The following is a 23,447-nucleotide window of genomic DNA, read 5'->3' as shown; positions in this document are numbered from 1 at the left end:
GAAGTGGAATATTCATCCACACTGGAAGGGCAGTTTGCCAATTTATTAATGGATTTCTTTTCTTACGACATGCACAAAAACTGAAGAAATGCGTTCCGTCCCAAGTGTATAAGATAATAGTTGTAGAGACAAAGCCGTTAAAAAACATCTTTTTATCCGTTTCACCTTCATTATTGCTGCGCGACTCTAGCCAACCGCATAAACACGCAATAGGGTTCTTCACTTCTTAATAAGCGCTTCCAAGTTCCAAACAACAGCTATAGCATAGAAACGACTTCAGCGTGTTCACGTGGGTTGACTTTCAGCTTTATTCTTTTCATATGTCGTACCGTATACGTAGTATTGATCCTGTTACACTACACGATGAGGTCGTGTTGATGATGTGGCCCCCCTGCACAAACACACTGTCGGCGTTGAATCAGTTATCTCATTATATCCAGAAGCTAGGAATAAAGTTCCACAAAAGAGAAATCGAATCATCATCCGCGATAACATTATGTCCTCTTTTCCAACTTTCACAGCAGCCTTCAAACACTCGCATAACAGCCTATAATGTATACCGTGGTTTTATGGAACTTTTATCCGCATATAAAAGGAGGTACGAAGAAGATAGAAGTTGATGAAAGAGAGAAAAAAAAGATTATTTATATCGGGAGCTCGTTGAAACTTTCTCTCTTCTTTATTTTAAGTCCCTTTTTGAATTACACAGCCGTCATATTTTTTATTTCTTTCATCGAAAGAGCATATTCATCAATCTAGGTTCTTCGTTGATCAGCACAACGAAAGGATATCGACGAGAAACCGATCCCTTTGACTGTGTGCGAATGAATACGCCAGCGAATGGATTGATTACATCCTGGATTATAGTACACACATTTACTAAATATTTTGAACAAGAAAGTTATCAGTGAGATGCCGTAATCGAAACGATTGGTGGGTCATGGTGTAATAATATATCACCGATTATACGTCGAGTATTATAGAGATGTTACACTGAAACAAGTCTTGGCAATCAAACAAATCAAATAAACATCATCGACTAAATCATTATTATAATTAATGGTGTCACTGAGAGAAACAATTTGTTTTGATGAAACAGTACAATTGGAGAAGTCCGAACAAAGAAAAAACGAGGTAGAACCAGCAAGACCATAAAAATGTATCGAAATAAGAATGAAAGTGAGAGAGGAAGTGAAAGAGTTAATTTAACGATATTACCAAAAAAAAAGCGATGACTAAATGAAATGAGTATTATATGGTAATTGTATGTTTGGATCTTTTTCCATTCGTAGTCGCAGTATATGTACATAAGGGAACGGTTGGAATCAGAACTAAATAAATAAGTAAATACGGAGTAAGCCAATCTAGTTACGTCCTAGACATTCTGGCCTGTGTCGTCCGAATCAAAGTGACCCATTTGTGTCATCAACTTTGGTTGATTTCATCAAAATTTGGAAACAGTTTTGGTGCTGGCGGACACCATGGGAAGGGGATTGATTTCGGATGCCAATAAGTCGGTAGAATCGGCTGGATTCGATTGTTGTTGCTGTGTCGATTGCGCCAGTTGTGGAGGCGGTTGGTGGTGGACGCCACTCGGTCCGTCGATGCTGCAAACGGATTCTTCGACACCAGTCTCTTCGACGTTTTCCGGCTTCCTCACGGCTCTGCCGCTATTTTTGCTCTGTTGAGAGGAAATCAGGAACAAGATCAATGGAGATTGTCGGAATATATTGACGAGGGCATCGGCAACACACGACACGCGCTATCGATAATCGATCTGACGGTGATAAAGTGCCTCTTTTCCTCTCTATTTATTTATAATGTAAAGCCCATCCATATACATACGCTCATTCGATCGACGGGAGATAGGACCCGCCTACGTCATCTCCCACCTCCCAAAAAAAACCACCCGTAACGTCTTTCGGAATTAAAGTTAACTTTGGAAAAAGCTGTAATAGGGAAATTGATGAAAGACCCCCTTCAGTGATGTATCCCCCTACGCATACTCCTTTTCCATACAGAGATGGCCACGAAAATCCATTGCAAGGATTTGGAGACTCAGAAATTACGAACGTACACGAGGTAGTACGCAGCTCAGTCTGAATTGTATGAGGGAATTTTATCATATAATAGGATCGCGCTTAAGCTGATCAAAGACTCGAAGGAAGAGTAGAAAAAAATGCGAGTTATAGTAGCCGAATATAGCTACGAAAAGTTTTGCTGATATAACTCTCCCATAACCCACAGTCATGTATAAATTTTAAGTGAATATTCCACATTTCGTCTTACCTTTTCTCGTTGAACTCGACTTCTCTGTTCACAAGGAAAAAGACGGTTACATCATCATTCGTCCATGAAAAGAAATTCATAAAAAAGATAAGCATTACGAGAGTTAGCGAATGCATCACCGTCGTCAACGCTACGTGGGATCAATTTTAAGAAACAAATGTCGATGTGAAATTTCTAACCTGAAGAGAGAATCGTCGATGAGGAGGTTTCCGACCACCTCGTCGTTTGCTGATGTGCGGATTATCTTTTCGTAGTGTCTTCATCTTGAGGACGTGCAACTGAGTGTAGACCCTTTTGAGCTCTTCCTGTTAATGACATTGGCCAGGCAAATAAAACAGAATGAAAACGGGAATTTCAGTGGATAATAATTTACCCGAATGACTTCAGGATCCATTTGGGAAAGGTCTACGTTGCCGAGATCGACCTCGCCGTTAGCCGAGATCATGGCCGGAGCGTCGGTTCCAGCGCCGTCCCCAGCCGGATTGTTTTTAAAGTCTCCAACCGGAACAGTTTGGCCGCGATCGAGAATGTCACCGGCGACACCAACGCCGCACTCGATCTGACTAGTCTGATGCTGCATCCGCTGAAGATCTTTGTTGGATGATTGACGGCAGATGAAGAAGATCTATCAAACATTTAAATTTTAAAAATAACATTTTATATCTGGTTTTGTTTTATTGAATTACTTTTGGGCCGAAGATGATGATGAGAACTAATGTCGTAGCCAACTGACTGCGGGCAAATTCCAACAGGAAAAGATGATCCGGGTAATCGGTGATCCAGGCGATGCGACTGAGTACAGTGTAGGCGACCGAGGCGCAAAATTCGACCAGGATGGCCAGGAAAAGACTGATGGGACAATAGAAATCCAATAAATCATCTCCGAGACCAGAATAAATGTAGTAGTTACCAGAGTTTCTCGCCATGGTGACTGGCCGCATTCCTCGCGCTGGAACTTATGTACAAGCCGCACAGGAGGAACAGGAATTCGCCTGCAGCATTCAAAGAAAGGAAGATTACGATTTTTATAGCTGCTGCATGTAGGCGAGACACGTACGACCGGTACTGTTGGGTTCCATTCAATTACACTGCATCTAAAATATGTACGGGTTCATCTCTCCTATTTCTCTATGCGACCTACTGTGTGCGTGAACTACTACTCGTATTCTATTCTTTGTGAATGTGGAATGCAGGCCTGGGCTTTGTTCATTTCTTAATGAACCGAGACGCTCCCCACAGAACCAAAGCAATATGGATATCATCACAAAGGCGGGTATTTCTCTGGAAATGTAAACAAGATATACAAATGGCTTTTCCTGATCCTGATCAGTTGAAAATAACTGGCATTCATCAGCCAACAGTTAACACAGTCGACCACTCGAGTGTAAAACAAACTCTTGGAAGTTTAAACACAAACAACAAGCCATTTTGTTTCGTTAAATTTTCTTAAAATAGCTCTGACGGTGAGTTCGTCTCTGGGTTTCTTCAAATTTGTTAAAAATTAATTTTTTTTTTAATTTTTACCTGCCATGTTGACGTAATGCCACCAGAGCTGTCGACAGACGGTAAAGTAAGAGCCCGAGTTTACTTGGAAACGGGCGTAGAGCAAACTGTTACTGCCGTGATCAGATGCGACGTTCAAATCGCAAGGAGGGCCATCAGCAGCAGACTTGTTTGTCGTTTGATTGTTAGCAGACTGATTGGCATAGGTGGAATCGTTAATGACGGCTTCGGGTAGTGTTGTCGCTTCGACAGTGTTGGTGTTGTTGTTGTCATGAGACCTATCAGAGTGGACCGAAGGATGAAGAAGAGCGTCGTCGTTGGACGACATGGCGCCGATAGACTGCGACGGATCGATGAATCCGCCAAGTGCAGTGCCACGTCGTAGGACACGAGCCTTTTGCAAGAGGAACGAAGCGTTGGTACTTCGTGGCCCGTCATTGCGGACTCTGACGCCAACCCTCCCGCTGTTACTCTCACCGATTCCTTTGATGCTCTTGGGGAAGAGCTGCGGATGAGTTGATCGCGAAGATGAAGATGTGATTCCCGGCAGCAAAGATCCGGATGGGTAGGCAGCCATATCGATCATGATCGATGACGGATCTGTGGGGATAACGGGAGGGCCAGAAACAGCAGGTGCTCCGGAATAATCCCACATTTTCCAGATCGAGTGTTCGCTGTGCTCGCTGTGCTCCAGCGTCGAGATGGTGCCGGAAGCCAAGTACACACTGACGCATGTGATCATCACTGCCCAGTACTTGAGCAGATCCTTTTCACGCACCACCCAGCGATGAGCTTTACGCGTCCGGAATTCAACCAAAAGTCTAAAGAGACATTTATCATTATTGTTAACTGGTTTTTTTTTTTAATTCTTTAGATATATCATATTTACCGGTAGATTTTCAAGATAATGGTGCCGTAGCAACAGGTGAATCCGAGCTCACGTAGCCAGGGCTCCAACAGGCAGAGATCAGCCGAAGATTCAAAGTAGCGCACCACCACCTTTTTTAAATTGCATTACGACGCAGGTTATTAATTTCGTCAATAGCAAAGTCATTGGTAATCAATGGCGAGGAATAATCCGATCACAAAAAAACGTCTCTAGACAAATGTGTGTACGTACAATGGAGTAGAGAAGTAGGGCGCCGACCAGCATCAATTCCAGGAGGATCCAAGCCGATCCGGCGATTGCCTATTCCATCAACGAGATGATACGATATCAATGGTGTGCGACACGTAAAACGTAAAGACGGTGAATAATAGATGGACCACCTCCATCTCAGGAATACAAGGAGGACAGGTATATATTATTAAATAGAATCCGGTCGGATCGACAAGGAGGACAGAGAATGGTGTGATGCCAGTCTCAGGAGAAGAAAGGATACCAGGAAAAAACTAGGAAAAAAAGGAGGATGTGCGTCATCGACGTCTCCAATGAACGACAACCTCACCGGAAGGACTTGCTCATGAGATCCCATTTCGTTCCGGTTTTCTTTCGAGATGACAATCACTGAGAGAGGGGAGAGGGGGGGACTCTCATATATTTCTACACACTCTGATGGTTGTCGGTTGTCAATAACGTGGGGAATATACAAAACGGGATAGGCGGACCGAGAATCAACAATCGGGAAACGGCAGCACACAATCATGTGTTATACCAATCATAAAAGTTTCAGCCGTTGTCAAGGCGCCACAAGCTATATTTGATGGTGATGATGCGAGTAATGTGCTAGCTATATTAGCTAGTCCAGGAAACTTCTTCATATTGACTCCCCATTTGAGCAAAATGCCAAATGTAAAACACAATGCCGTCATGTAACGCGCGGTAGGTACCTTGTATTTGCGGTAGCGGAAAACTAGGAAGGTTAAGAGGAGAGCGACCAGCATGCAGGCAGCCTGGACCGAGATGGCAATCGTTCGTAACAGATGGTCGTAAAGTTGTTGTTGTTGCTGTTGGTCTATCGGCTGATGGCCGTTGGACGAGGCCACCACTGATGAACAGCCGTCGCTATTGTTGCACATCCTGCAGTAAATAATAAAAAAGGGAATCAAGGATAAATATTGTGATTTTCTTTTCTAAAATAAAAAAAATAAAAAAATATACTTTGTGAGGCTGTCGTCAAGCTGGGTGAGATGGTCTGGTGACGATGGAAATGGCACTGCTGAAATTGGTTCCATTTGGCTCGAATAATTGAAGGTCGTGGACTCCATTGCAGTACAACAATAACGTCATTCGATAGGCGGGGACCTATATAAATAGTTTAGATGCGGCGATTTAGTAATGGTCTCGCTCAATCCGACCTGAACCCGCCAACAGCGGGTTTGTATTATTCCCTCTCTCTATAGTATCTTCATCTGTGAAATTTTCTCCCTTGTTATTGTTTATTTGTTATTCCCCGGTTTATTCTTTTAACAATGCAAGATCCTTTTCGTTATTCTGCCCAATCCATTCCGGCCTTTATTTGGCAACTAATCTGATATAATACTCTCTGATCCGATTGGGTGACTCGAGTCGACTCCTCGGATTTTGATGCGATTATCAGCAAGACCCTGTTAGTGCTAGAGGCGTTGGCTTTTGGTCTTATAGATAGTCCTGATACACTCGCGTGTACTACACGGATCGGCTTTTACTTGATTGAATGCATCACTAGATTACGTAAGCCGAGAAGAAGCACTCCACCCAACCCATTGATGACTGATACGATATACAATTTCGCTCTATACCTTGTCTTTCTCTTTCTCTGGAAGAAACAACGAAATACTTTTCTTCGTCCTCCAACGCAATTGTTGATTTAATATGTAAAGGGCATGGAGAGATAGCGGCTATTCTGTTATTGCCAAAGGTCAAGAAAGCTGAGAGATGTACAATATGCAGAGACCTCTCCTGCGAAAGGTGAGGACTGAGGTACGGTGGCAAAATAGCGAGAAATGATTCAATAGTTGTTGTTGACTATCCCACACACAGAGGGAAGACGCAGGATCGGCGCATGGGGATCGATAAAAGCAGATGTTAGCAAGGAGAGATGTGTATATCTCCAGTCTAGTGTATATTGAACATTGCTCTCGGCAACCGTCGAGTTTCATACAAACAAGAAGCTCAGCGTGAGTTCCCCATTCGCCTCCACGGTTGAAACTGGCACTGCTGAGACTAGTATTTACATTTAATATTCCACATACCCTATTTATACATATATGTACGTATATTACGTCGTTCAAAGGTAGACGGTGTCATGGTAACCAGAACAGTCCCGCAGTTGAACAATAGAAATCGGCAACCCGACCAAAGCGGGGGAGGAGAAGCTCTTATTGAATAAGTAGCCAGAAAACAGCGGCATGTTAGACGGCGCTAGTACCCGGATGAGTAACCAGTAGGATTATTGCCGCCTACCGTGGAGAAAGGCCTGGAGCGAAGGTGATAAGCACAGCGCACCTTAAAAGTGATGGACAGTACTGTACGACGACAAACTTCTTTCTTTCTCGGAAGTTCTTTGATGCAAGAAAAAGAAGAAAAGGATGTTCTCTCTGCTCATCTTTCTATACATAATAGAGCTCATTGCCGGTGCAGGCGTGAGACCCACACAGGGCGACAGCATTTTGTTGTGGATGCTGTACACGGAGAATCTCGTTGAACGCAGCGCTGGAGGGATGAAAACGGTGTTGTCTATGATATGCCAGCTATGCAGTTTTTGTCTATAATATATACGTAGAGATATGACACACACAAGACTCGTGTGCTGTTATCACGTCTCGCCCATGCAGCAGCTATATCTAATAGTCTCTATGGAGGGTGTCTAATATGGACGCGGTTGGCGGCTCAAAAGACATTTCCTCCTTCCGTTCTTGCGGGCAATGCGGATATAAAAAAAAAAAAAGACTAAAGGATCCATCTATACATCAGCAGTACATGTGAATAGGTTCCCCCATATGTGCGTTGATGTTGTACAGCCAATAGGCGCGCAGTTAATATTCACGGGGGTGTACATAAACTCTGGGCCATGAATTATATACATGGAGTCGCGTGTTGTCGGATATTTTCGGTCGTCGTATAATAGACATTTTGCGAATCCAATTTACTTGTTTCAAGACTTTAATCAAGTCATTTCCTGTCCCAAACGGAAAAGATAAACGCAGACGTCCAATCATAACGCACCTAAAGGCTACGCCGACATATTTCAGTGTTGTTGCTCAGCTTTTTGCAGACGTATAATTAGGTTGCTCAACACCAACCTTCATCAAGTTCTATTGCTACCCCCCTTTTGGATTTCCATCGCAGATTTATAGCTTTGATGTAAACTTAATTTACGATTTTTGATTCAGATGGATGTAGTTTCCCGGTTCTCCTTCGGGCTATTCGTCTTGTCCTGTCACGGTACCAGCAACAGCAATGGAGAAAAGCAACTTGATTACGTCCAAGTTGGTTGACAGTAGTAGGAGAAGCTCAGGATTCGTCAAGTGAACAGCAGCTGAGCCACTTCTCACGTGCATTATATGTCACGATCCGCAGGAGAGACTCTTGCTTCTTGTTTTCAAGACGGCCAGACGGACACAGAGAAATGTTCAGTCGACCTGACCAGCACGTCTCTCCGCAGTTGCTGCCACTACCTCTTCACTTCGTCTAGCCAATGCCGTCATAAGGAAACAAGAAGCACAATCGACGTGTGTGCCTTTCGGTAAGAGGATGACGAGATCTTGTCATGAATAGTTGAAAAGAGTTTGGCCACTTGACGAAAAAGAAATAAAACTACTGTAGGTAAATTTGTTCTTTGATGCCAACAGCCGACAATTGATCGCCAACTCGAGACTTGAGACAGATGAATACAAACAACTTGCGACACACGCCAGGCCGTCAGCAGCATAAATTGTCTGTCTTATTTCTTCTGTTTGCCTTATCATGACGCCTTGTCGGATGTAATAGAATTTGTACGGGGCAGGAAAAACTTGTCGCATTCCATTTCCAACTTGTGCAGAATGGTTGGGTCTAGTTGCATTAGCCAATGCAAAGCTACGACGACGGGATTGCCGGCGAGTGACAGCACTAAAGTTGCTACCATTAGGGAATAAGTATAAAAGTATTCCTAGTGCATTCAAGTCAAAGGGATTATTATTGACTTTCGCAAATTATTTCAAAGTGCATTGCCCGTCATTCCACTTTACCAGCTCCCGCTGCTCCTCCCCAAGTGGTACATTGGCAGCGTAGGTGTGCACTCCATATGTAAAACGTGAAATGCAATACGATTCGCATAATCTTGTTGGCATTTATGGAAAAAATAACGCACAGTTCCGTGTGGTTGACATTACCACGAACTGAGACGGCACTTAGACGAGGATCCGTGTCGTAACGAGGATTCCACAGTGGGGGGCAAAGAACAAAAGCCAAATCTAATAACTGCCGAATGAAGAAAGGTTCACGAAAGAAAGCGAACAACACCCAACGGCAGTTTGGTTGGTGAGGATCAATAGTCATCAACAGCACGACTGAGGTCATCAAACGAGATCCCATCACTCCCCAAACTTTTCTTCTTCTCCTGAAAGTTACTCCAGATCTTTTTGTTACCTATTTCCCGCACGCCGTTGGCCATTGCACGCCATCAACTTTAGTGAATCCCCCCCCCGAAAGAAAGAAAAGATGAACAACCGGTTCGTGAGTCTCACCAGATGATGAAAACGACGTATGCAAATAACTTAGAAAAGAGTTATCAAGAAAATAGATATGTATAGACCAGAGCGGGCAGACCGACGACATCAAAATAAAGCCATAAAGTGCGCAAAGGGGCCGTTGAAGCCCACCGCAAAACAACTGTGCCACATATCCAACATTTAAGCAAAGTCAACAATCATTCAGGATTGGCCATCCACACGGAGACGAGCGAGGCGGATCAATGCCGACCGCTTTCAGAGTTGTGTTGTGTCTGCGCTGCTTTGTAGTGCCAGCTCCAACTTATAATACCAGACAGCTATTCCAACATTGCAGCCTCACTTTGTAGATGCAATATAAGCGCCATCACTTGAGTTGTGTCATATAATACTAATATTGCAGGAACGCCGTGGAGAGTAGCCTATACAAGCGAATAATATAGTCTCGATGTTGTTTCACTCGCGGATCATTGAGTCCGGGCTTCTCTACTCGGCACCGACAAAGGGTTGCATGTAACTTTTTTCTCTGGCCACTCTGGCATTCCTTCCTGTATATTATATACTGTCTCACTGGGGCGGAAGAATGCCAATGACATCAAAACAGAAAGGGATTTCAGGGTCGAGCAGCCAGCCCTTGTGTGCCGTCCAACATCACAAGTCCTACATGTTCGGCGTTACAGTCATGTTGGAAGCGATGCCACTGGGCATATCAAATATATATGGGTCACACACAGAGACTACGCAATAGGACGGCCCTTTGTGAATCGACTACTTCCGGTCGTGATCACAATTGACACATAATAGCGCCTATGGCTGTATAGGTCGATCCTCTGAAGAGATGAGGGATACAGCTGGAGGGGAGAATCCTTCTTGACCGGACGATCAATACTAACAGCTAGGCGAGAGAGGACGGATACATAGAGCCGGAAGGAGCGTCTTGGAAAACGTTGATACAGCAATCGAAGAAGAAGAAGAAGAAAAGTGTGTCTGTTTGCTGTGCTATGTGAAACTGGCCGGAAAAAAAGAGACAGCAAAGAATGTATGTAACGTAGGAGCACAAGTGGGGGGGCCCATTACTACTACTGCTACAACACACGAGTTGTTGGTTTTGTTACATACAGTACGAGCTGCAATGCCTGTTCACGGAGGTATAAATAAATGATCACAGTTGCGACTCGTATTTGTCTCAGCACCTAAAAAAAAACTCTTGTGATATATGTTGCGTCTCCATTGGCCTAATTTCTTCTTCTTCTTCTTTTCTCCCCTACCAATCATTTCCTCCTTTTCAGGTTGTTCGCACATGGATGACTCCACTTTTCATCTTTTCCTTCACTTCCATCAATTCGTCTCTTTTGATTTATCCCTTACACGGATTGTCGGCAGGAGCTATATGCATCAAAACTCGTCGATCGAAATGAAGAAAAACGACTCCGCCGATCGATTTCCCTTTGTAAGGTTCGCCGAAGGAAAGAAATTAGTTCTTTTTATTACAGCCGCCGCCTAGAGGTAATAACTCTCCCATCCTATATTCTCGTCATTATGCGTCTCTCTCTCTCTGTCGTGTCGTCATTATTCAACCCCTCCGTGATATAAGTTATCGTTTCAAGCATTTGCATACAAGTTAGTTGCCGTCCAGATCGAGGCGTTATGACAGGACGTGGCGTAGGCGACAATTCAAGTTTCAAATCCAACTCTTCTCGCTAGGAAGGATCGAGCCTCGGGGTCCACCTCATTATTCACACAACCATTGCTATGCACAGCTTGGCAATATTAGGCATGGTCTTTGAAGCTCGATTATTAGGCTTACTCAGGGCTTACTATTATTATGATCCGGCCGAAAAGAAATAGGATCCTTTACTTGTCCCTTGATTCAAATTTGCCACCAGCTTGACAATCCCGCCATCCATTTGAAAACAGGAGAATGAAGGATGGCTTGGTGAATGACGTCATTGAAACCAAAGTCAAACTTCTGCGATTGGCCAATTCCTGCCCGAAGAAACAGCAGCTCTTCGTTTTTATAAAATAACGGGAGCTGGTACGATCCTGCTGCTGCTGCCGTGTCTTTTTACGACCAAGTTTTAACGGCGTGCAATCTACTACTATGTCTGTCTCCATACTAGCGCGCGACTACTTGTAATAACAAGTGGGGAACGTGCCCGCGCGTTTGCTACTTTATCCCAATTCTCCGTTGAGAGTGTCGTCATACTCCCGCCACGCTATTCACATTTCCCGAACGTTGGCAGAGTTTTGCCACCTCGATTCTCTCGGCACACCGCGTTTTCAACTCCCTTCTCCTTTTGGCGTTTCCATCGCATCCCGCAGTTTCGACTCCTTTCAAGTCGAGTCGATAATTTGGCGTCGCGCTTCAACTCCTGCAGGGTAGACGCATCCCACAGACGTGTAGAAAACAGAGAAAAAAAAAACAGATTAAATTACAATTATACGGAAATAGGGAAGTAGAGAGAAACACAAGCGTCCCAGGTAACGGCGTTTGATCTCCAGTTTCACGGTCTGTTGTGCAAATACGGCGCCCAATAACAAACCGAAAAGAGTACACGATCAACTCCCTGCCCGGCGCTAGGCTGCGCTCCAATTTCTTAATATTTTCCTTCTTCGCCATCATTTTGCTTTTATTTCTTCTCGGTTATCTAACCATAAATATATAACCAACAGAGCAAAGACTTTTCCTTCCGCAAAAGAAAAAGTCTTTCGTGGCGTTGCGGTCATTTCTCCTAATTCACCCAAATCTCATCGGGACAGCCAGTGCCAGACCAGTGGCAAAACTTGTGGGCCGCTTTATATACACACTCAATTCTTTTATTTTTTTTTTTTTTTTGTCTACCACGAGCTAGAAGCTGGAATCATTTCTGCTTCCTTTCGGCTGGTTGAAGGCGATTCTGGCGAATTGTCAATGTGAAAAAAAGGGCAACGACAACAAAAGAATATTACATCAAAAAAGAATGAAGGAATATAATCGCACCATAAAGAGCCTGCAGCGGCCTATGATAAAATAAAGTCTATTATTATACATACATTCGATTCTTTATATGTGTATATATCTATAGAGAGTGTGCATGTACAATTGTATACATGCCACACTGGGCCGAGTACAGGAACAGGAAGATCAATTCAATGAAATCGTCGAACCATTCGTGCCCAGATATTGCCCCACCAGAAAAGAGGACGGCCAAAGTTAATTCCTATACAATGCATTTCGACTTGATGGCGTCTCATTTGCCCTAGACACTCGACATCACCACCAACAACAGAGATTCTCTTTTGTTCCACTGCTGAACTGCTAGATGCATTTCAGTCGAGTCGAGTCAGGATCTAGCGCGCATCAGAGCGAGAGAATAAGGAAATGGTGGAGCGAACGAAAAGAGTAGATGGATGGATAGAGAGATGAAAGTGAAGGGAAGGAAATCAAGTTGTCTATCCTCGGTGGATGACACTGCAGCAGCAGCAGTAGTAGTTAATCAGTGCTCTTTGGCGTGTGAGCTTGTTATCGCTGCAGGAACATTTCCAAGAGTGTGCCAGTCGACAGTGTAAAGCAAGTGACACACTTCAACCCAAAGCGAACTCGGCAAGAGCAGTCCCACCCACCCATCCGACAATCATCACCAATAATTACATTTATAACGTTGATTCCCCGCTCATCGGCTCGCCCACTCCTGCTGAGTGACGGAAGGTCGACAGAGCCGAATATTACACTTTTACATCCTACGCCAAAGATGACCTCCCTATCCCATCCACTTCATTCTATTAGCCAATTCAGTCGGCTGTCACATCTTTGTTTCAGCTTTGCTGAGCGGGCAGCAGTGGACAGAAAATAATAAAACAGGCGGAGGGTCATGAGGATCACTCTCCATCCCCGAGAAATAAAATAAAATAAAGAGAATGGAATCAGAAATTTCTGGCATCGTCCAGATTCTTTGGACGGTAAAGTGACATGTGCAATACTACTCAACCAACCGGTAACACTACTCGGGGAACTGCCGCATCATTTCGCCAACTATTAGAGCCGCCTAATAAACTCACAGCCAAAGTGACTCTTTATCGCCGTTTAATCTACTCCAACTACCAACTACTTTTTCTCTTTTACTATCTGCGTCCATCAGACTGCAAATTCAATTCAAGTTAGGGTCGCATTGATTCGGCCAATTTTACGGTACGTCGATTGCGGGAATAAACTTATCATTAAATGAGAACAAAAAGCAATGGAAGAAAATGACGGAGGAGTTATTGAATTTCTTCAATTCCTCCACAGGGACAAGAGCCAATAATTCGTTCCAATTTCAGTGATAAAACGACGAGATATGAAATTGGTCGGAATATACTGGGCACAAGGGTGAGTGAGTATAAAATGGAGAAAGGGTCCCTGGGTATAATCAGCAATGAATAAATGGGGAAAAATCATAAAGTTCAAAATGCAATTTCCTGCAACCCAATAAAGAGTTTAATAATGTAGGGTAGTCAAGTTGAATGTATATAATGTGGCCGTTACATGGATCACTGACCAACAATAACTCGAGCAATAACGATGAGCTTCGAGGCCATGCAAGAAAATAAACAAAGCAAACAAGCGAAAACACAAACAGACACACGACAAACAAACAAACAAGGAGTGACGAAAGGCACCGAAATAGGAAAAGGAGGAGAGTACTAGAGTCTTAACAAGAACGCCATCATGCAAACAACAAGGATCAAAGGGGGAAAGAGGGTGCCCATACGGCGCAGTCAGACAAGAGTCCTGCTACTCTGCCCACGTACATATATACCGCCCCATGTCTGAATTGGCCATTACACATGCGGTTAAAGAATACCATCCTTCGCCAGCAATTCATTTGTCTTAGTCATATTTAACCTATATGTAATTCGAATCTTATAAAACCTTGATATGCGATACGACATGTAGCGTAGCCTCCCACCGTCGACTGGAATAGTCGTAAGATGTATTGCTTCTGAGAATTGCATTGTATACCAATACGGTCGCATTACATTTCCACCGATCTCCTCTTGTTTCATTATTTGGAAAAGCATTTGATTCTGCGATTGTTGTTAGCTATCTGTCGACGCACATTCATTTGAGTCCAGTGCATTGCTTGGGACAGAAAATCGATTCTATACCGCTTTCTTGCATCCCCGATACTCTTCCAATATTCTTCTTTAAGTTTATGCCATTCAAATGAAATCAAACAACATGCTCGTGTTTGTTTCTCCATTTTCTCCTTCGACTTGAAATCCTTTTGCTTCCCATTTTTCCTATTCGGCCGGGGTGAAAGGAGTCAAACAAACGAAAAACCGAATCATAAGATCAGAAAGAATCCGGACGAGAGGGCGAACAAACCGAAAAGGAAAGACACACACACACAAGTTCCAAGTATTACGAAGGATAATAATTAAAAAAAAACTGTTATAGAAAAAGACATTTCGAGTAAGTGACGAGCACAAGAGGGAAAGTGCATCGGGATAGAACTGGCGTGAATAGACAACATATACAGAGACTTATACTTTGGCTGGTTATTGCTTTAGGCAGGATTCCATTCTTTCTATTTTTGTAGACAAATCAGATGCTCCGTTTCTCGTTTCATCCCTTTAGAGATCTTATCGATTCCACCTTAATCGAAGTATAGAGAGTGGAGGAGGGGGTGGAGGAGGAGGCGAGAAACGAATATCAAAGTGCAAATAAGAGAACGTATTAATAGAAGCAAAATGGAGACTACAACCCACTGGGGCTTTCATACTTTGTTATTGGAACGCGGGGGAAAGTATAGGGGGTTTCATTTTTGGCGTGCTTATTTTCGGCCGGCCTCCTGTGTAAGGAGAAAGTGACGACGACAAACAAAAAAGGGGAAAAAATAACAAAACCAAACTTTGTGTGCGTGTACACACATACACATCGAGTCGAGGACAAATTTCCAGCCGTTTTGTGTGTAAGATATTTATATCAACATTAATGAAAACTGCTGAACAAATAGATTAGGTCTCTCCGGATGATTTTCTCATAATTTATTTAATGCAATCATATAGGGTAAATTATATGAAAGAAGAGCGCGGCAAGACGAAGGGATTACTTAAAATTATTCAAGGAGAAAAATAGAAAGAAAATCATTAACATTTATTCTTTATCATGGCAAAAGAGAATTTCAAAGCCGAGGATTTAATTCTTTTCCTTAATTCATGTGTGAGGAATGGGCCCTAAATGAATGAAAGATGAACTTTATCATTCTCCACCTCACCGCCCGTAGTAACTTATGCATATAAAAAAATATGATTTGCATCATCCTGCAGGATCCCAGGCTATATGGGAGTCGTCGAACGTTTTTTCAGGGATGACGCTTTATGGGCGACTGATGATACGAGATAGTCTTGAGTAGTCACGACACATTTTCCCTATACTAGACGACGACGTGAATAAAGTTGAAACGAAAGTCTCGCTTTACAATAACCAGCTGGAAAATCGTAAACAACGGGGGGATACAATGTGATGAAATCTATCTGCTTGCTTTTCAACGCTTTTCAATGTCCTTTCTTTTTATTTTTTTATATTTCCAGTTTTGCCAGGGCAACATTTAAATTTATTATCTGTCCAACAAAAAGAGCGGTGTGTCGTCCAGGCCGGTTGGCTTATTCGGCGACATTTCCGCTTTTGGAAGGGAAATTGATGGCAGGACATGTACTAGAACATGCATAGAACTGCCGCTGCAGTATTATACAAGGGGAGAGACATGGGGCTTAATAGTCATAACAGAATACCGAGTTCAGACCATCAAGCTAATAGTAAAGGGGCCGTATAAGATACAAAGAGGGAAAGAGGCAAGAGGACTGCTGGACGGACTCGAGCGTCATCATCATATGAATCTTCCTTTCCATTCCGTTTCAAAGAGGCCTCCAGGGATCGGCTGTATGAGGATCGTCTTGGGTACGGTGCCTTACAATGCTGACATCGGAGGAAACCGGGGAGATACGCAACCGGCAAGAAGAAAGAAGAAGAAGAACAAGGATTTACTGCATAAAAGGGACTATACAACCGGGCGCTGTAGTATACAATATGTATATCAAGTTGACTACTGGGGTTATAGCCTAAATATAAATAAAAATGTGAATCAAGCGGCAGCAGGGAAAAGCCCAAAGTCTCTTCCACGAAGAGTATCAAATGTACTCTCTAGCTGCACCTGATTGTCTGAAAGGGAGAAAAGAATACAAGGACGACTTTGATTTCGTTTCCTATTGGTTGCCAACGTTGGTTCATGGTACGTTACAACCAGAGTCCTCATCGTTTATGATCCTATTAGAGACCACTTGACGTTAATGTCGCGTGGCTAAGATCCGCCAAACAACAAACGGTAAAACAAACAACAAGAACATCAAATGCAAGTTGTTGGCTAATAAAAAAGAGAACAAAGTCCTCAGAGTTTATGGGAGCTGCTGCTTAGGCCAACTCTTTGTGCTGTGCACGGAGATGGATCCGCCAAGGAACGCGCAATTAAGGGAAAAGAAGAAACAGAGTAATGGGCTTCTTGTGTTCTCGCGGACTAAACCCAGCACTCGAGTTGCATCCATCTTTCATCTCTTTCTGTCGCCTTTCATTTTCGCGTCTTTTTCCTTCCTTCCTTCCTTCCTGTCTTTTTCAGAAGGAAAAAGGCCAACTAATTTCCAATGAAAAGATGCAGAGAGCTGATTGAAAAGAGACTCATCAGGACGGGCTAAAGATAAACAGACGGGATCAGCAAAGTTTCCAGCCAACGTCCTCCAGGTTTGTGTGCTGATTTGATTTTCGTCGCTGCTGTCATACTCTGCTAATAGAAGTGTCCGTCCTATATACTAACTAAATCTTAAATAGGCCAACGCGCTTTTAACTTTTGCCTTCCGTTCTTTTTTTTCCATCGGCCCCATAATAAAACGACTCGCGTCACGCTGGGCAAAGCGCTTTGACGCAACTGCCATACTGTGTATAGCCGGCACCTATTATACTATCATTATCTTTTAATACATCCGGATGGAAACACCATGCCTTGTACTGCTCAGCAGGGTGGTATATCCAGTCCACACAGACATTATTCTTATATTAGCTAATATCATTTAGCGTATTGATTTTTTTTTTCATTTGGGACCTCCTTGTGTGTGTTCTAATGACTTTTTCCCCCTTTTCTCTAGAAAAAGCTGTCGCCTTTTCTCAGCTTCTTCTTTCTCTTCTTGTGTGTGATCCCATTTGGTCCCGAAAGTTCTTATTTCCCGACCCGTCTTCGGCAGCCGCAGCCTTGTCGCTCTCTTGGCAGATGACAGTCGCTTTGTTGCGCAATGTTTGATATTTTTCACTGGGTCTTACAAGGGCTGCGAGAAGTTTGTTTAGCCTCTTCAGTCGCCACAGCTCGTCGAGATCCCAAAGAAATAAGAGAAAGAAAGAAAAAAAAGAGTCGACACGACGCCAGGCCGCGTCGCATGGCGGTAATAAGAAATCGCGTGCTGATTTGATTTGGGGCGGCGAAAGAGATCGAGACGAACGAGATCAAAAGGAGCCGAATAACCAAAAAAGGAAAAAAGAAAACGAAAATCATGTTTGACACACACACACCAGAAAAAGAAAAAAAATTGCACTATTCAGATGAATAACTCAATATTCTTCGACGAAAGAGGCAACAATTTCAAAGGGAAGCGCAGGATCGCCCAGATGTTATGGATCACATCAGCTCTGGTGGATTTGGAAGCGCCTAGTCCAAGAAAATGGACGGGGGAATGTAGTATGTAGTGAATATTTTAAGGAGGAGCCCTTGTTTAAAAAATGGAAAGCGTCAAAAAGCCTCGGACGTTTCGATTCAAAGCACGACACAGAGCCAAGAGAGATTCTTTTGTACCCGTCTCAACATCTCAATTCCATTTCGGCATGTAGAGTGTTGCACTCGTTGCTCAGCACACATCACGCTGGCTGGCTGGATGGCTATACTGCCACTCCTACTACTGCCACTCCTACTACTAGACCATGACGGCCTATTTGAAATATTGAATATAAGCCTCTAATCAATAAAAAGCAATCTGCAGCGACAGCCGCCAGCACAGCAGCAGAGCGGGAGTCGCAGTGCCTGAAAGGCGTCGCACTGGGAATCCCGAAGAATCGCAGGAGGCAGCAGCCGACGAGGAGACAGCTGAGGCGGATGAGAGCCATTATCCTCGTGTTCCCTTAGACTTCTCTAGCTCTCTTCTCTTTTCTGATGCCGCCTTTCCCCGCCTCATCCTGTTTTCCCGTCAGGGAAGAAGAAGCGAATGGGTTATGATATGCTCCGTGCAAGTAAAAAAAGAAAAGAGAGAGAGTACCCGACGTTCGGGGTTGACAAAGATATTCTTCTTCTTCTTTTTTTGGCCTGTCAGCCGTGGACAAACAAAATGGAGGAGAAACATGTCGCAGCTCATGCCAATAATAGCCCGTAGACTTGGGCCAGCACAAACATTAGTCCGATTCCTCGTACGGATATTGCACTAGGCTCTCTCTATGGCCACGAGGAACGTCGCAACTTTACTAATAATCCGAGATGCATTACATAAAGAGCTAAAAGGGCAGCCGGGTCGGGCGGCCGTTGTGCCAAGCAAAACGAATCTAAGCCTGACTCTGAAAGCAAACAACAACAGTCCGGGCTAGCTAGCTAGTTGCTCTTCTTCTAGTCATATGCGACCAATAACACGGGCGAGTTATTATCAAGTCTTTCTTCTCTAATGACATCATCAGCAGCCGGGGGCGCCGACTCGTGTTTCAGTCTCCCCTAATAAAGACAACGCGGCCATCATTAGCCCTCCTGTTATTACCCAGCCAAAACAGAATGGACCAAGATGGAGCCAAAGAAGACTCGTAATGTCCATGTCGTCATTTTCATTTGAAATGCCAGTCACATGCGGAAGTATGCGACCGCAAATCCTGGCAACGGCTGCCAATATCACCTGCAGCTAGATGTGTACCCGTAATGCATCACAGGCCCAAAATGAGCCGGGGTGACGTAGTAAGATGATGGTGACGTGCCGCAGAGAAAGGCGTGAAAGCAGATCAATGGCTTAGATCGAAAGAAAAGAAAGAGAGAAAGAAAAAGAGAAGAGCGCGGGATGACGCAAACATTACAACAAGCAAAGGCCATCTAGAGAAAATAGGAAATGATGATCCGTTGCGGCAGGAGCGGAATAAAACCGCTAGTGAGTGTCACCGGCAACGAGCCCCACACCCACACCGAGCGGATCCATCAAAAAGTAGAGAAATGTCGTCCCATAGAACCATCAAATACGGTCAGGAGGGGGAAAAAAAAGGGAGAAAATGTATAAAACCCAACGACCCCCGAAGAGTCAATATATGGCAGCCTTCTTCACACATATCGAAAACACAAAAAAAATATATCTTTTTTAAAAAGAAGTGGGCGGAGGTAAGGGCTTTTCACGGCCTGCGTCGCAGCATCCGCTGCCAAAATGTCGGCGCCAAATAAGACAGAAAGAACAAAAGGCCCCCGGCCGACTGTGTAGCGTGAATATGTGACCCACAAACGGTGCGCAAAATCTCTTTGTCTACACAGAAATCACTACACATTAGTCGCTACATGGATTCCTCCTCTCTCCACACTTTTTTTGGCTGGCTGGTCTATTTGCCCTATTCTAATTTACTTTTTATTACGTAAAAAAGACTAGCGCTTCATTTTATATGGCCGCATTCCCTAAAGAAAAAAAAAGCTGGGCCTTATTTTATGTTAGCAATTCAGGCAGCCACTTGCGAGAGTAAATGAATCCAAATGGCCACACCCTGCGTAGCAATTTGGGCTGGTCCTTTGATGAAATGAAATAGACTATGCAGGAAGACCGCGTAGGAGGTATTGGCTGCAAAGGTTTCGTCAATGGGGGTGGATCGTATTGATTGGGTGTGCGTTGCCTGGGATCTGCTTGGCTTTGAGGCTCAATTACGCCCCGATTGTGTTCATCTACTATTTTTGGATATATACGTATATAGGCCGGTAGAATTCAGGGAGAAAAGAAAGCGTGCTCCTGGCAGCCAACGGCTCCTGTCTCTCCCACTGTGTCAGGAGGAAACAAGGGTTCAGGGACACTGGTGGGCGAAGCCGGCCTGGATGAAAGGGACGCCGGGCGGAAGAGGCGACCTGCCTCATATTGTCGGATAAAAGAGCAACAAAATGAGCAAGGGCATGTTGGACACAGCCCCGTCGTATGGTAGTGATTATACACAAGCCGAGACGTCAAATGAAAAGAGTGCCACCACGACAAGGCTCGACTATCCATCCCGGTTCCCGGATAGCTGCTTTTCTCCATTTCCAGCCAGTGGGGAGTGCTGCAGCCATTCCCCGTCTTATCGCCTAACGTTAGCACAGTTTCGAAATGGAGAGAGAGAGAGATGCCCTGGCCGACAATAGAAACCATTAGACATTCGTAAAAAAAAAAACTGTAACTCGGGAATAAAACCCAGGATGATAGTTTAGTAAGGCAGTAGCGGATTGGACTGGCATTGCGTTTGGCACGACGCTTTGTTGCCGAGACTCGCTGTCATTGCCGTAAAAAAGGGAAAGGGAGACTCGCCTATTTTTGTTGTTGTTGTTGCTGTTGTCGTTGGTATAATAATTATTAGGTTTCACGACCCCCTATAACCCCGCCTAGCTTCTCCACCAGGCGCTATTGGCAGATAATTTAAGGGCGAGGGGGAATGTCTGTGCTTCAATCATCCCGGGAGCTCCTAAACTCTAATACTGTTCCTCCTCCTCCTTCTCCTCCTCCTCCTGCTGTTGGCTTCATCGAGTTTGTGCTAATGCACATCTTCGCTTCAGAGTGTTGCCGATAGAGAGGCGAGCATTTCTCATTGCTATTACGGCCCTCCCCGTTATGGTGCACAGCTATTTCGCCCCGACTAATTTCATAGAGTAAAACGCGGGGCTTAGAGCTTAGAGATGGCTGCTGCTGATGCTGCTGCGTGACGTAGTGCGATACACTCGGCCGCTCTAATTAGGATCAGTTTGCAACGAAATGAATGCCAGTGTCGCGAGAGACGACTGGGGCAGACCCACCCAACGGTAAACAAAAAAAAAGGAAAAAGATTTCGAACGTGAAAGAGTGCTGCTGCTGCTGCTGCCGAGACTGTTTGTACTATTAGTTACAGTCTCATCGTGTAACTGGTCCAAACAAAAACAAACGAGGATTCAAGGAATCGCCTTTCTGTCCAGGAACACAATTAACAGCCTCCTCGGCTGTCTGGAAACAGAATAAAGCCCGTCCATCCGGACTGTACGAGATACGGCAGAGACACAAAGAGTGATGGCAGTGCAAGATGAAGAAAATGCTTTTTGTTCGGCATATCAAAAGACGGGAGACAGGAGATAGGGGGGGAGGCAAAACATTCGATTGATGAATTTCGATCGTTCCCCTTTAATTACTCGCACGCGCCTAACGGTCCAGCTAAAAGGGGGCAGGAAACTCCTCAGACGGGCAACAACCCTCATCCTAACCGACAATGGCGTACACAGATGGATTGCTGGCTAGCTGCTTTCATATCTAAGTCTAAAGGCAAAACAAAACCAAAAAGAAGGGGAGCTGGAGAAAAGCATTTGTATTTATTGCGGCGCTCCATTCTACGGCCACCCATTTAACGCCTTCTCGCCCGTCTATTCTATCCCTCCTCCGCATTTCCTCGCCCGTTCCCAACGAAATGCACAAATGCCCAACGAAAATGGATGTCTAGTGGACCAGCAGCGATGCGTTTACATCCACACGGGCGGATAGCGGGAATCCTACCGACGTCACATGACATGTCATTCGCAAATAAGTCACAAAAACAGGACACGAGTCAATCGGTAGACTGAAAAATTCTTCTTACCTTTTTGTTGGTATGATTGTTGTTTGTTGTCGCTCAGGAATAGAATTGTGGCGTCATAACCGACAGGACAAGTCGCACCAAACAATCAGAGAGAGAAGGGCTGAAAAAAGGGGTGGGGGGAATTTTTTGATATTTTTGGGAAATTGTCGAGAGAAAACACGGGGTCACGTCATCGGCGCGTCAAGGAACACATTCAAAGCGCGTGGACACGACACACGAGGAAATGGAGAGAGCTAGCCAGAGAGAGAGAGAGAGAGAAAGAAAACACGCAAAGCTGCACGGAAAAAGGGGGCGAAAAGACTTTGGATGTGTGCTCACATCAGCAACACCCGGGCCGGGCAAATGCAGCTGTTGAGTTGATGGCCAAGCTCGATTTGCTCCTGCTTAAATCTATTACCGGCTTCGTTTCTCTTTTATTTTTTTTCTTCTTCCGTTCCTGAATAAATTACGCCGAGGAGAAGAGAAAACGGGAGAGGAAATGGAACGAACCGGAGCCGACGCTGCACAGACGCCAACTGAAGGAACTTTTCGGGAGGAGACGATAGGAGAAGAAGGGACGCGCAAGATTTCGACGATCCTGCCTCCTTCTCTCTCTCTCTCTCTCTGTCCTGGGCATCAGCTGCGAGTTATAACTAGTACACACACCCACAGTGTCCCTAGTAGTAGTAGTAGTAGGATATTCTTCCTTTTTTGCTCTGTCTCTCTTTCTTTCTTTCTCCACACACTTTACATGTAAGGAGCTCAAAACATAAGAAGAGTCTTAATGGTGGGTGGGATCTGGCCACCGTTTTCCTCTCTCTCTCTCTTTTTCGAATCTGTTTCTTTTTACTCTTTTTTTCTCCCTCACATTCTGTTTGTGGAGATGCTGCAGCTGTGCGTCTGCGTCGAGGTCCTTGTCAGACAAGGACATCATTTATTGCCTCCTGCTTCAAAGCAATGCAGTGCAGTACAGGGCGGATATTCCTTCCGTCCCCAGTCACCCTTTTACTCGCCGTGGTGTACACGTAGACGTGCGATAGCCCTACGTGCCGCCGCTCCTGTTTCTCCCTCCAGCCCTGTGATTCTGCGCAGCCGTTGATGGAACCACCGTCGCCGTGGGAGAATAAGATAAATGATCTCGGCCCGCCACTGTGACGCAAAGCTCCTTCCTCCCCCATCGCCCATTTTCAATCGGACTATA

At 44.5% G+C, this 23,447-nt stretch overlaps 1 protein-coding gene across 1 annotated transcript; it reads right to left on the bottom strand.

Moving 5' to 3' along the window:
- Window positions 1–656: 656 nt before the first annotated feature.
- LOC124328868 (probable G-protein coupled receptor 158) lies at window positions 657–22,925 on the bottom strand. The gene is made up of 12 exons (XM_046787694.1): window positions 22,268–22,925; window positions 5,894–6,037; window positions 5,623–5,812; window positions 4,913–4,981; window positions 4,682–4,791; window positions 3,814–4,613; window positions 3,200–3,281; window positions 2,976–3,138; window positions 2,663–2,914; window positions 2,469–2,594; window positions 2,290–2,313; window positions 657–1,681 (listed from the first exon to the last, which is right to left on the bottom strand). The coding sequence occupies exons 2-12, from the start codon at window positions 5,998–6,000 to the stop codon at window positions 1,445–1,447; spliced, it is 2,160 nt and encodes a 719-aa protein (XP_046643650.1). The 5' UTR covers window positions 6,001–6,037; window positions 22,268–22,925; the 3' UTR covers window positions 657–1,444.
- Between the last annotated feature and the right edge of the window lie 522 nt (window positions 22,926–23,447).

Source organism: Daphnia pulicaria, chromosome 3 (assembly GCF_021234035.1).
Source record: "Daphnia pulicaria isolate SC F1-1A chromosome 3, SC_F0-13Bv2, whole genome shotgun sequence".
Lineage (NCBI taxonomy): Eukaryota > Metazoa > Arthropoda > Branchiopoda > Diplostraca > Daphniidae > Daphnia > Daphnia pulicaria.
Note: the sequence above shows the minus strand (reverse complement) of the source record. Positions and strands in the feature narration are given on the sequence as shown.